Genomic DNA, 13,677 nt, shown 5'->3' with positions numbered 1-13,677 from the left:
AGCAGGAGCCCAAGGGGGAGCTCCGTGTACCCAGCCGGACCCGTCAGGGTGCCGCCTCCCCATCCCACAGCTGCACAGCTGCCCTCGGGGCCGCCTTCCTCATTCTCGGTTCTCGGGGCTCAGGTGATCTTAGGTGGCAGCAATCTCATAGCCTGGCAGTGTCCACACCCGGGTGGATGAGGGCAGCTCCCTGCCGTTCAGGCTCGGGGCTGCAGACACGGTGTGTGCGGGGGCACGGAGGCCACACGGCTGTCTCCACGGGGCCTCGCCACACTGGGCTGGCCCATCTCCTGGCAAAGCCCTGGCTCAACAACACAGCCATGGCTGTCGGGAGCCGTTGGGGGCCACCCAGCCCAGGGGGAGCCGCCTGGCCCACCAACACCCACCGCCAGCTCCCAAGGCCTTGCGATTCTGAACAGATCCATTCAAACAAGTTGACACCTTCAGTCTGAGTGAGCCCCGAACATTCGCTCACTGTCAGGACAAAACCCTGGGCAACACACACCAGCCCACAGCCCAAGTCCCCGAGGCAGTCTCAGCCAGGCCGCAGGGCCTCCCATCGGGTCCAGGAGTCTCAGGAGACACTGCTGTCCGTCCGGGCCTGGCCTCAACGCTGACGCTCGGGCACGTCCTCACCGGCTCCAGGCTGGCAGCCCTGTGGACCGCAGGGTAGGACAGTGCCAGCCCACAGCTCCAGGGGGACTGCAAGAGACCTCATAGGTGAGCCCTGAGCATGCCGCCACCCAGGAAGCCTTGGCATCTGCCTCCACTCCTCAGAAGGGCGCGGTGGCCACCGTGCGAAGGGGCAGCCGCGACGGTGAACAGTAGTGTGAAATGCTCTGGACAGGCTTCCTCTTTGGGGGCTCTCTGCTTCCCTCAGGGAAGGGTCTGCTGCTCCATCCCTGCCTTATGGACGTCTCCCTACCCCAGACTGGCCTCCCCAGGGGGAGGGACAGACCGTCACCCCCACCCCAGGCCCACAGCAGGCGCCCTGCAAGTGTGCTCGCCATGCAAACACGGATGGACGCTGAGCCCAGTCTGCGGGTGTCTGCCCAGATGTTTAGAACTTTCCGCGGATTTCACGATGACCTTCTAGAGGCTGCTGGAAATACTCTCCATTTTTTTTTCCCTCGTGTATTTTCTCCACGATCAAATCTCACATAGAAAACACTGACTTCCAAGGCACTAGCGATGCAGAACCCCTACTTCCACAGAAATCTACGTCTCCTTCAGTCTCCCCCTCTCTGTGGCCTCTCAGGGGCCCAAGTGGATGAATCAACAAAGGGAAACCCCAGGACACCACCCTGATCAACGCTCCCTTGCTGGAAAGGGGCCCCGAGCAATCTGGCTCCTGAACATCCCTGGAGATAAGAATAACATCACATTCAACTCACTCACTGATTATTTACATTTCAACATCTGAAAACATCGCAGCCTCAAATTTCATCGCTGAGACACATGTTCTATTTCTAACACCTCTTACATCAAATCCAACCATTATAATTTTTCAGAGAAGCTAACAACAACTGCTAGTCAAAACATAGCCCTTGGCTTACGTGGGCATAAAATTGATTCCTCTTCCTAAAAGAGCAACATCCCTTGTTATCTAAGCCAAGAATGCGTGTTTTGATTTATGCAGTTTCTCAGTAAATTAATCCAAAGAGAATTCTCTCATTACGTTTTCCTAAACACAGCGTTCCCGGTGAGGACAAAAGCGCCAGCGAAGGGAACCTTTCAAAGGGCATCCGTGATGCTGCGGCTACTGCAGCGTCTCCAGGAGATGGGAAGCAGGCTGCGCCTGTTGGGGACTAGTGTCCTGCCAGCCGGACGGCGCAGCGAGGGAAGCCCGGGAAAGGCAGGCGCAAGGGCTGAGGAGCGGGGGTGTCAGGAGCTGACCCGGCTGCCCGCGGCCCTGCCCGAGGCTCTGCCAGCCAGCAACCGTGCCCCCCGCGCTGGCACACACTGCTGGTTAAAGCCCCCTCCCACCCCCCACCCCCCGGCTTCCTCATGTACGCGGGTCCTTAGGCCATAAGGTCTACCTCTCCCTCCCTCATTCCAAAAAAAAAAAAAAGAGTGATTCTCTACTGGTTCCAATTACCTGCCAGTCCACCACGGCTGTCCATGAAATCTCCCATGACTCCCCACGATAGCCCCCCCCCTTTTTTTTTAGTCCCCCTTCTTTTAGCCAATACAGGGCTGCATCACTGAAGACATGCTCCCAAGATAATCACTGACACTCTGTGACGTGGGGACCCTCGGAGGAACGCGGCCCAATTGGGAAAGGGTGGTCCTGCCGAGTGAGCAGTGCCACCAGGCCGGGCAGGACTGTTCCCAAAGACCCTGCTGCGCCCGGCGGACCTCTCCGCTCAGGTCTAACGCACTCCTAGGGACACGGCAGCCGTTGCTGTAGGCGGGTTCCCTTCCCCGGAGGCCGAAACAAACCCTCACCTGCAGCCCAACAACACGGTATCAGTATTCGTGCTTTTTTAAAAACTTCTTTATTCTTTTCCTTCATAATCTGAGCAAACTGCCTCAAGCCCGGTGAACGTGTTAGGGCTGGTCCAGGAGGAAGGATGCCTGGCAAGGGTGCGGAATTAGCTACTGTTTTGGATCTTGTACCTTAACCAAGTCATGTACAGCTTTGTGTTTCCACTGGTCCCCAAGTTCCGTGAAGGCTGGGTCTGCGACTAAGTCTCAGAGCGGAGCCTTGAGAGGCAGAGAGGGGACGGGTCACCAGCACAGATCCGTGAGCTACCCTGGGTGCCATTCCCAGTTCCCCCACACCAGGGGGAACCAGGAAACCTCCCCAGGGCCACAGTGGCTGCATCAAGAATCAGAAGAAAACAGTACTATAATAGGGTAGTTCTGGAGGTCGTCTAAATACATAAAACAGAGCGATACCATGTACAGAGTAAATGTATGCTCAATAAATGCTGCTTACTGGGAAAAAAACCTCCTCAAAAATATTTATTGAATGAAATAATTTATTAATATATAATAGAATTTAGCAGGCCACTGAGTCATTTCTGGCATTTAGACTTACATAAGGTCTGAGAAATAACCTAGCTGCCTTCACTCAGCAACACTGAGCAACTTTTAAGATACATGAGTAATTTAAACGGAGTTAAAAATACTATAACTTTGGGTTTGCAGTTATACAAACAATGAAAAGGATTTTTCTTTCATTCTTTTTTTTAAGCAGGCTCCACACAAAGCAGGCAGACACCCAATGTAAATGTCTAAGGGTAAAGCAAAACTCCATCTGACTGCATTTATACATTCATTTGTTTTTTTTATTCATTTAGTTATTCATCAAACATTTATTGGGCACCCTATATCTACCAGATATCCTTCTATTTCATGGGTATAGAGTGATAAAATGAACTAAAAAAAAAAAAAAAGTCCTTGTCCTTATGGAGCTTATAGCCTAATGGAAGGGCTTGAACTCATGACCCTGAGATTGAGAGTTGCATGCTCTACCGACTGAGCAAACAAGGCACTCCTGAAAAGGATTTTTTAAATGGCTATCTGTAAATAGTATCACCACCCTGTGTTTAGACTATTTACTCTGGAACAGAATGAATCCCATAAAAATCTCAGAAGGAGTGTTGCAAAAGGAAGATAAGCAGTATTACAGGTTGCAGAGATGAAAGAAAGAAAGAAGAAAAAAAGAAAAGAAAAAAAAGAAAGAAAAAGAAAGAAAGAAAGAAAGAAGAAAAGGAAAAGAAAGAGAAAGAAACAAAGGTTAATTATCCAATTTTACAGTTCCTATAACTCTTAGAACGGGTAGTGCAGTCTTTAGATTTTTCAAAAGACCTAGATTCACAACATGTGCAAACGAGATATACAACGGCTCCTTTTCTTTAGTGGGGAATCCAATTAACACACAGTTAGAACACTTACATTGGCAAATGATTATTTTAATACATCCATGAGCAGGTGATACTTTTGGTTCCTTAAAAAGATCTCAGTTAAATTATACGGATTTCAAAAAAAAAAAAAAATCATGGTGATTTCTAGGTATTTCAGTATTATTTTTAAATGCTTACAAAGACCCCCAAATTGCCTAAACAATACATCAAATTTCAAATGTACAGATTTGGTTTCTTTTTTAAGTTAGAGGTAAAAGAAAAAAAGAAAAATACTGAAAAACACTGTTTCGCATCAATGCATTCCCAAGTTTGACTATTTATATTTATGCCTCTTGTGCTCTTCGCGGTAATCTACGATAATCTCACTTCTCATTATTCAAATTGCCGAGTCCCCCAATCAAATCTCATTCTACAAAACAAAGACCTTCCACAGGGCCTGCCCTCTTCTCATCATTAACGGTCAACCCAAGGTGGCTCTCTCGGGAGCTAAGTACCTGCAGAGCTCGTCAGGCTGTCAAGGAAAGGCAAATGGCTGGAGTACATCTACCTTGGAGTGTGAATGCATTTTCTCCCAGGAAGACTTAGCGACGGACATGCTCTTCGTTTCCACAGGATCACCATGGTAACCACATTTTGCATGGATCAAAATATAAAATTAGCTCCCACCCATGTGTATACATGGAAATGCTCATCTTACACATATGTGGGACGGGCACCCGGTCTCTGGCCACGCGAGAAATTCCCACGTGAGCGGCAGCACCACATACCTGTGAGGGCCCAGGTGCCTCACTCTCTTAAAATGGCCAATCCCTTTACATCCTGGGGTTGAGCATCCACCATGTTCTGAAGCTTCCATTAATTCTAAGGGGCCTATGAGAAAGCAAGGGGGGGATAAAGAGAGAAAGAAGGGGCACCAAGTTAACAAGAAGGCTGTAAGAAACCAATATCTTAAAAGCCTTTATTCTTAAAGGTTTTTCTCTATGCTTTTGTTCACATGATTTATCTTCCTTCCGTAGTGAAATGCTAGACTTTGATCTCCCCCTCTTTCAATGTCACAAATTCCAGAAACACCTAAACGTATACCGATGAGGAGACTCTAAATAATTTCCATCACGGAAATAAGATAATTAGTAAAGGAATACTCGTGTACTGTGACACTACCAAACAGAACCCTTTACCCCCTCCGCATTTCACAGATGCCCTCATCCCGACCACTTATGTTCACGTGTAACGCGCCAGACCTTGTTCTAAGCGTTCCCATACACGGGTAGGCGTGCGTGTATACGGGTGTCAGGTTTTGGTTCTGTCTCATTTTGTTGCCTATAAGGGACAGCACGGCACAGATGTGCACTATTCTGAAACATTTTTCCTTTGGTCTTTTTTTTTTTTTTAAGATTTTATTTATTCATGAGAGACACAGAGAGAGAGAGAGAGAGGTAGAGACACAGGCAAGAGGGAGAAGCAGGCTCCATGCAGGGAGCCCGACGTGGGACTCGATCCGGGGTCTCCAGGATGATGCCCTGGGCCGAAGGCAGGCACCAAACCGCTGAGCCACCCAGGGATCCCCATCCTTTGGTCTTTAAGTCTTGTAAATCTTTCCATCTCAATGGTAAGATTCCTGATGGCTGTTGCATAGTGTCTGCATTATGAATGCACCAGAATTTAACCCATCTTTGTCTCCAAGTTCGTTATTTTGCATATAAAGTAACAGCACGCAGGTGAGTTTCTGTACTTTTGTGTAGCTTGTGGATGGCGTCCAGAAGTGAAGCCACTGGATGGGGGACTGCAGGGTGAACTTTTTAATACTCTGCAATAATCTATTGTATCTCCTGCGTATCTTTTGCTACCATGTCTATGCTTTCCTTCAAAGTTAAAACCATAGTATGGGATCCCTGGGTGGCTCAGCGGTTTAACGTCGGCCTTTGGCCCAGAGTGCATTCCTGGAGTCCCGGGATCGAGTCCCGCGTCAGACTCCCGGCATAGAGCCTGCTTCTCCTTCTGCCTGTGTCTCTGCCTCTCTCTCTCTCTCTCTCTGTATGTCTATAACGAATAAATAAATAAAATATTTTAAAAATAAAAATAAAATAAATAAAACCATAGTATGTCAAGTTCTCAGTGCCTATTTTTTTTTTAAGTGGAATTTAAAAGAAATTTTTACTGAGGTTATTGTAAATCACACACAGTTTGAAGTGATGATTCAGAGGGAGAGCCTCTGTATACTTTGCCCACTTTCTCCCAATGGTAATATTTTGTAAAACTGTAGTAGAAAATCACTGCTGATACACTGAATTTTGAGAGTCTGACAACCTGTCTTCCCAAAATTCAGTATCAATTTTAAAAGGTGAGGAGTACTTCTAAATAAAAGTAAAAAAAAAAAAAAAAAAAAAAAAAGTATATAAACTTTCTTTTTCAAACATCGTATTTTTTCTTTCGGATTTCTGTGACTGCCATATAGTTAAAAATGTAGGAAGAGGAAAAGGATGACACAGAGAAGAAACGTACAGTGAGAAAGAAGTAGAAAGAAAAGGGTAGGAGAAAAAGTCAAGCGCCCTACACAAGAACATGAAAACATTTATTTAAGTTATCCTTGTGTCTCTTACTCAAAGGAGGCTGAAGAGGATGCCCGGTTTTTGAACACCAGCCCACGGGGTGAATATCAGGGCAATCTGCATCTACCCAGTAATCGTAGCAACTATTCCAGCCATCAAAGTGAACCTGGATAATAAAAAGAAAATCAGAGTACAATTCAGATCACAAGTATTCCCACAATAAAAGTTCTACCATTTTCATTCTCTTCTAAATTATATAGATTTAATACCAAATAAATCTTTTCAATTATTTAAATTACTTCATTTACACTATGAGAAAAAAAAAGGCACTTTTGACCTATCTTCAAATGACCTGTTCATCAATAAGTGTCTGGCCAGAGGCATTATCCCAGCAGTACGTCTACAGATATATTACGTACACCTTCCGACACTAGAACAACGGGAGTACGCAGCATCTTCAAATGAGCAACACCAAACCGCTAGTAAATATTACTAAAATAATGAATAAATCAGGGCAGGGAGGGAGGGGAGAGTGGAGAGGCAGAAAGGCCTTTCATGTAAATGTCAATTCTCTCAGAATTATGCTAAAAAGGATTTTTAAACAAATTCAGTGTCCTATTAGAAATACACTCAGTTTACAAAATCTCTCTCCATCAAATGCATATCCAAGTATGATTTTTTTTTTCTCCTAAATAATCACAGCACCTCTCAAGGAGGTTTTACAGGGTGGTCAACGCCATCGTTTGTGGCCACCACATGAAAGAGCAACTGGTTCTTCAGGCAGGGTCACTAGGGACCAGCTCTGTATCTTTTAAGTATTACATATATTTTATCTTTAGGATAAAAGGATATGCCAAAAGCCTATATATATTTTGCTTTTACATTGTTTCCCAGCTAGATTTCCTTCTTAAGTCTGTGGATCCCTAACAAGACAACAGATGCCAACTGGATTTTAAAAAATCCAAGCATTAAAAGTTGAACAATAAAATTTCTAGAACAATGCATGAGTGAATGTATTTGTAATCTTATAACAAGATAATTTTTGTAAGCAAGACACCAAAGTCAAAAGCCATTAAGGGCAAGACTCCTCAATTGGACTACATGAACATTTAAAACTTGGGAGTGGCAAATATTCTGTAATGAGTGGCAAATACCACAAAAAAGATGGAAGGCCCACGAGAAACCTGAAAAACACATTCATTACATATTCAACAGTGTACTCTGCTCCTTCATTTAGACAGATATCATATACCAACAAGAAAAGCCCAAAAGAAAGATGAAAAATAGATATCAACTGCTGATAAATAAGAAACTAAATACAAATGGTTAGTAAACATATAAAAAGGTAATAGATTTCACTTATAACTAAAAAACTACAAATTAAAACCACAAGATGCAATTTTTTTTTTTCAGCCTGTCAAAAATGTGCCATTTTGGTGACTCCTAGAGCTGGTGAGAATGAGAATAAAAAGCTTTCTCATGAAAAAGAAAAAAAAAAAAGCTTTCTCATGGACAGCTGACGGGAGTATTAATTGACCGATATTTCTGGAGAGTTATCTGCAAGAACAGTCACTTAAAATACATCACCTTTGACTTGATAATCTCAGTAACTCAACTCATTGTCTGCAGTAGAAAACCAGGTGGGGATCCACCGTTAGGAGGCTGGCTAACCGAATCACGGTACATCTAGGGGACCGGACGGTACAGAGCTGTCAAAGTACACATATACGGGTTCAAAAGAATGTCCTTCTTCTTGAATCCCACAATATTACATAGTACAATGAATTAAATAGCACAACGAATCCACTTTCTCAAGCTCAGAAGTCAGTTAATCCTAGAATCAGAGCCCACAGAATTCCCCACCTGGAAGAAATCACCGGCATCACCTTAAAGAAGAGAAGGGACCATGCAGCTAGTCAGGACGAGGAACCGAGCCTGAATTCAAGGATCCAAATAAAATTGTTCCTCATTCGCATACTTTGAATATAAAAGTTGCACCTACAGAAAATTACTGAGCTCAAAATAACCCTTCGCTTTCCTGGGATCAAAAACAATGTTCACCTAACAGTGAGGTGACATTCACGATAATTTTCTAAAACGATCAGTTTAGGCTGTCCATGCCAACCAGTAAACGAACAGACAGAACTAAGAGTGTTAAAATAAGTTTAAAATGTCCTAATTCTCAACTAGCAAAGTGCTTACCCTTATTTTACTAGAAACATGAAACTTTCCTGTTTTCTGACCTTGCTATTCCTAAATTCCATTACTTTTATGCTGAAATTAATGTTCATATCATTCATGTTTCATTCGTTGTAGATGAATCACTAAATTTTTAAAAAAAGATTTTATTTATTCATGAGGGACACAGAGAAAGAGGCAGAAACACAGGCAGAGGGAGAAGCAGGCTCCCTGCAGGGAGCCCAACGTGGGACTCGATCCCAGAACCCCGGGGTCACGACCTGAGTCGAAGGCAGATGCTCCTCCACTGAGCCACCCAGGCATCCCGTATCACTCAATTTTTAAAAATCTAGGTATCTTCTTAGAGCAAATGTCCTCAATCCTAACAAATAAATGGATGTCTACTCTGGATACACACCAGAACTTTCTTTGTGATGACAAAGAGAAAGAAAAAAAAAAAAAAAAAGAAAGGCTGAGCCTACCTAGGAGGTTGCTAATCCATGGGTTTTGTTCTGTGCACACACCTGCTGTTTGCTCAACTGCTAAGTCACTGTACTGTGCACTCGGAATTGAGACCCGTGGACGTTGACTCGTACGTTACTGCACACCACACGGACTCTGAAAATCTCAATTATCATCATAAATAAAAGGGCTCTTTCTAAAGTTTCCTCCCATATGACTTTAAGGATGTTTATGGCAGACCTAGCAGCTAGCGTGTCTGCGGACACCACAAGCTTCCGGTGTTCGCGGAAAGTGACCCCTCAATTGGCAGCGGGAAGTTATCTATCTGGGACGAATATACCTCAGATATTACAGACAAATCTAATACCTCCTATAAACGAGGTGGGCAGACAAATTGGAGGATGTTAGTAGTTCGAGGTTCAATTTCAGAGATAAAATTTAGTTTAGATATTATGAACAGGGGATCCCTGGGTGGCTCAGCGGTTTGGCGCCTGCCTTCGGACCAGGGCGTGATCCTGGAGACCCGGGATCGAGTCCCGCATCGGGCTCCCTGCGTGGAGCCTGCTTCTCCCTCTGCCTGTGTCTCTGCCTCTCTCTCTGTGTCTCTCATGAATGAATAAATAAAAATCTTAAAAAAAAAAAAAGATATTATGAATGGAGGTAACAATAAAATCCTGTCTGCTGAGTGCCAAATACACATAAGAATGCATCTGAATTCACGTAAAAATTAATAATGCAAAAATTAATACTAACCCTAATCAAAATCTCACTCTAGAAGTCCAGAAGTCCAGATAACATAACTTATTAAAGTCTGTATAGTTGTAGTTCATCTTTCATGACTTTCACTACTTCAGTTGCTGGCGTATTAAAAGGTCTTAAACAAAAAAATCAGGCACTTTAGTAATGTTAAGTGATAGATTTCCTCTTGCTGGGGTCTATTTTGAAAAGAAATCAAAAGTCTGACAAACAACAAGAAAAGAAGACACATAAACATACAACATGAAGTATTTAAGACTTTTATAAACTGAAGAGACCTATAAAATATTTGTAATACAAATGTTCCACTATAAATACACTTATATATGAAGACAACTCAGCAATAATGTTGATTTTAATAAAAATTCTCAAGAACATAAGATGAGGGGCTCCTGGGTGGCTCGGCAAAGGACTCCTGATTTTCGCTCAGGTCATGACCTCAGGGTCGTGGGACAGAGTCCTGGCCGGGCTCCGCGCTGGGTGACAGGCCTGCTTAAGGTTCTCTCTCGCCTTCTCCTTCTTCCTCCCACCCCCACTCTCACTCTCTCTAAAAGATAGAGGGGAAGAAGAAGAAGAAGAAGAAGAAGAAGAAGAAGAAGGAGAAGGAGAAGGAGAAGGAGAAGGAGAAGGAGAAGGAGAAGGAGAAGGAGAAGAGGAAAGGAAGGAAAGGAAAGGAAAGGAAAGGAAAGGAAAGGAAAGGAAAGGAAAGGAAAGGAAAGGAAAGGAAAGGAAAGGAAAGGAAAGGAAAGGAAGGGAGGAAGGGAGGAAGGGAGGAAGGAAGAAAGAAAGGAAGGAAGGAAGGAAGGAAGGAAGGAAGGAAGGAAGGAAGGAAGGAAGAAAGAAAGAAAGAAAGAAAGAAAGAAAGAAGAAAGAAAGGAAAAGAAAGAAAAGAAAAAGGAAAGAAGAAAGGAAGAAAGAAGAAGGAAAATAAAGAAAAGAAGAAAAGAGAAGAAAAGAAAGAAAGAAAGAAAGAAAGAAAGAAAGAAGAAAAAGAAAGAAAGAAAGAAAGAAAGAAAGAAAGAAAGAAAGAAAGAAAGAAAGAGAAAGAAAGAAAGAAAAGACAATTACAGATCAAAGTATAGTAAGGAAGAGTTAACTCACACATATTTAAAATTATAGTTTAGGAAACTGGCTGCATTTTCATCCAGAAGCATTATTTGGAAACTATGAAGCCTTCGTACATGTTATTGACAACTAATCAAGAATAAGACAGGTAATATTTTAGAAACGAGCCTATTTCTTAAAAAGAAAAAGGTCTGCCGTGTGAAAGGCAACTCCATAAAGCACATTTCGGGCCCAGGTGCTTATCTCCACTCTCTTCTGAAATCAAGGTTAAATCTGCGAAGGTATGAAGCCAGGAGGACACGGAAGGAGACGGAAGGTGGCTGACGCGCGAGAAGCGTGAGCCCAGAGAACGCGGGCCGGGGCAGGGGTGACCTGCAGTACAGAGTGGGGGGGGGGCATGGCCCGGTGCCCCATAAGGCAGGACGGGACATGTGGTGCACTGCATGGAAGCCACGGAGGGCCTGTCCGGGGGCAGCCGGCAGGACTGGGGGGCCCATGGGGAGCCACCTGGAGCCCACCCAGAGCCCACGCGGAGTCTATGGGGAGCCCACTTGGAGTACAGGGGGAGCCCATCCTGAGTGCACAGGGAGCCCACCCGGAGTGCATGGGGAGCCCACGTGGAGCCCACCCGGAGTACACGTAGAACCCACCTGGAGTACATGTAGAACCCACCTGGAGTACACGGGGAGCCCACCTGGAGCCCACAGGAGCCCACACGGAGCCCACAGGGAGCCCACGAAGAGCCCATGCGGAGCCCACCCGGAGCTCAGGTGGAGCCCATGAGAGCCACACAAGCCCATGGGGAGCCCACCCAGAATGCACGGGGAGCCCACCCAGAACGCACGGGGAGCCCACGTGGAGCCCACACGGAGCCCATGGGGAGCTCACGCGGAGTACAGGGGGAGCCCATCCTGAGTGCACAGGGAGTCCACCCAGAGTGCATGGGGAGCCCACACGTACCCATGCGGACCCCACAAGGAGCTCACAGGGAGCCCACGCGCGCCCATGCGGGGTCCACCTGGAGCCAACAGGGAGCCCACCCAGAACGCCTGGGGAGCCCACCCGGAGTCCACCCGGAGTCCATGGGGAGCCAACGTGGAATACAGGGGGAGCCCACCCGGAGTCCATGGGGAGCCCACGCGGAGTACAGGGGAAGCCTACCCGGAGCCCACCCGGAGTGCACAGGGAGCCCACGGGAGCCCACGCAGAGCGCCCCCGGAGTCGGCGGCCGCCCTCCAGCGAGCCCACCCACGCAGGGCCTAGAGCCAACGGGCAGGGCGGCCGCCGGCAGGCAGGGAGCCCAGGCCGTGCGGTCCTCTGGCGACACTGGCGACCCCGCGGGCTCGGGCCGGGGGGCCCCCGCCTCCCGCCACGGGTGGGCCACCGTGGGCCCAGCTCGAGCCCGTGGGCACCGCTCCTGGGGAGCAGCCGGCCGGCCCGCGTGGGAAGATGGCCAGGGAAGCCGCCGCGGGCGCGGGAATCAGGTCATCGGGGCTTCTGGGGGAGACAGAGAAGCCGGGGGAAGCGGGGAGAAGGGCACCAAGTGAGGACGGCCTGTCCCAAACCTCAAAACGCAGAGCTGTCATTAAAATGCAACATAGCTTTTGGCAAACAGAGTCCATCTCTCTAAGCGAGTAAAAAGTAAAAAAAAAAAAAAAAAAATTCAGAGGAGCATGAGAGAAAGTTTAAGAAAGTCAAGGGCTCAGCTCAAGGGGCAGATGCCAGGCGGGGGAGAGCGCGACAGCCGCGTCCCCACCAACCCTCAGGCAGCGCTTCCAGCCCGAGGGAGCCGCGGTCAAGCCTGAGCCTCCACGGTGAGCGGAAAGCGACGCCAGCCCTTGTCACAGAGCACGTGGCCGCGGCTGGGGACACGGTCTCCGGAGAGGAAGGGCTCGGCCCCTGAGCAGGGGCATCCGGGCAACGGCGCTGCGTCAGCGGTGGGGGCGCACGGGACATGGCTCCCCAGTGCCCGCGCCACACCCGGCAGAGGCCGCGCCGCACATGCGAGGAGTCGAAGATGGGGTTCATACAGCCCGGCTTTTTTTTTCCCCAACATTTGTTCATGAGCAAACACACAGAGAGGGACAGAGGCCCAGGCCGAGGGAGAAGCAGGCCCCCGTGGGGAGCCCGACGGGACTCGATCTCGGGACCCCGGGGTCACGGCCTGGGCCCAAGGCAGACGCCCAGCCGCTGGGCCCCCCAGGCGCCTCTACACACCCTCTCTTAGAGAGTCACAGAAAGGTGTGTTTGAACAAGGTAAGAGAATACGTTAAGAAAAACAAGTACGTGAGTCAAAAAAATGAAATACGACATAGTCCGTCAGCAAAAGAGCAGTTTCAGAATGCAAGGTCGGGACGAGGCCCCGAGTAGAAGCGCCCAGATTACCCGGGCCGGTGCTAGGTGGTAGGAAGAACAGGTCAAGGGGACAAAAAGGCTTAAAAAATACACTTGGGCCTTTAACAGAAAGAAACGTCAGACTCCTCGGAGCGCTTGTGAACGTACGTTACGATGAGCGCAGAAAATTAAAAAAAAAAAAAAATCAAGACACAAGAAATTACCGACTCCAGGAAAACCAAATGTCCTAAGAAAAAGACTACTTTGCTCAGCAGTGAACAATGTTCATTTACTTAAACTAACATGAACATGGAACATTGAGAAAAAAACTCTTTAAATGAGACGACTACCGAAAGGGTAAAGGGAAGGGACGGGTGTGGCCAAGAGCTTGATCCTAAATGATCCAAACGGGAAGGAAGGAAATCAGACCTAAAACTGACGGGTTGAGAAATAGCAGGACA

At 46.9% G+C, this 13,677-nt stretch overlaps 1 protein-coding gene across 7 annotated transcripts in view; it reads right to left on the bottom strand.

Annotated features, from left to right (window-relative positions):
* The window catches only part of L3MBTL3 (L3MBTL histone methyl-lysine binding protein 3), a 120,867-nt gene that overhangs the window by 31,736 nt on the left and 75,454 nt on the right, over positions 1–13,677 (bottom strand). For all 7 annotated transcript variants that reach the window (XM_077902767.1, XM_077902816.1, XM_077902788.1 and 4 more), the window contains 2 exons: positions 6,473–6,587; positions 4,640–4,742 (listed from right to left, as the gene is read on the bottom strand). In XM_077902767.1, coding sequence (XP_077758893.1) covers positions 4,640–4,742; positions 6,473–6,587 — 218 coding nt within the window. The remainder of the gene's footprint in view (positions 1–4,639; positions 4,743–6,472; positions 6,588–13,677) is intronic.

The sequence above is a fragment of the Canis aureus genome, chromosome 1, assembly GCF_053574225.1.
Source record: "Canis aureus isolate CA01 chromosome 1, VMU_Caureus_v.1.0, whole genome shotgun sequence".
NCBI lineage: Eukaryota > Metazoa > Chordata > Mammalia > Carnivora > Canidae > Canis > Canis aureus.
This window is presented reverse-complemented; position numbering and strand designations above follow the sequence as displayed.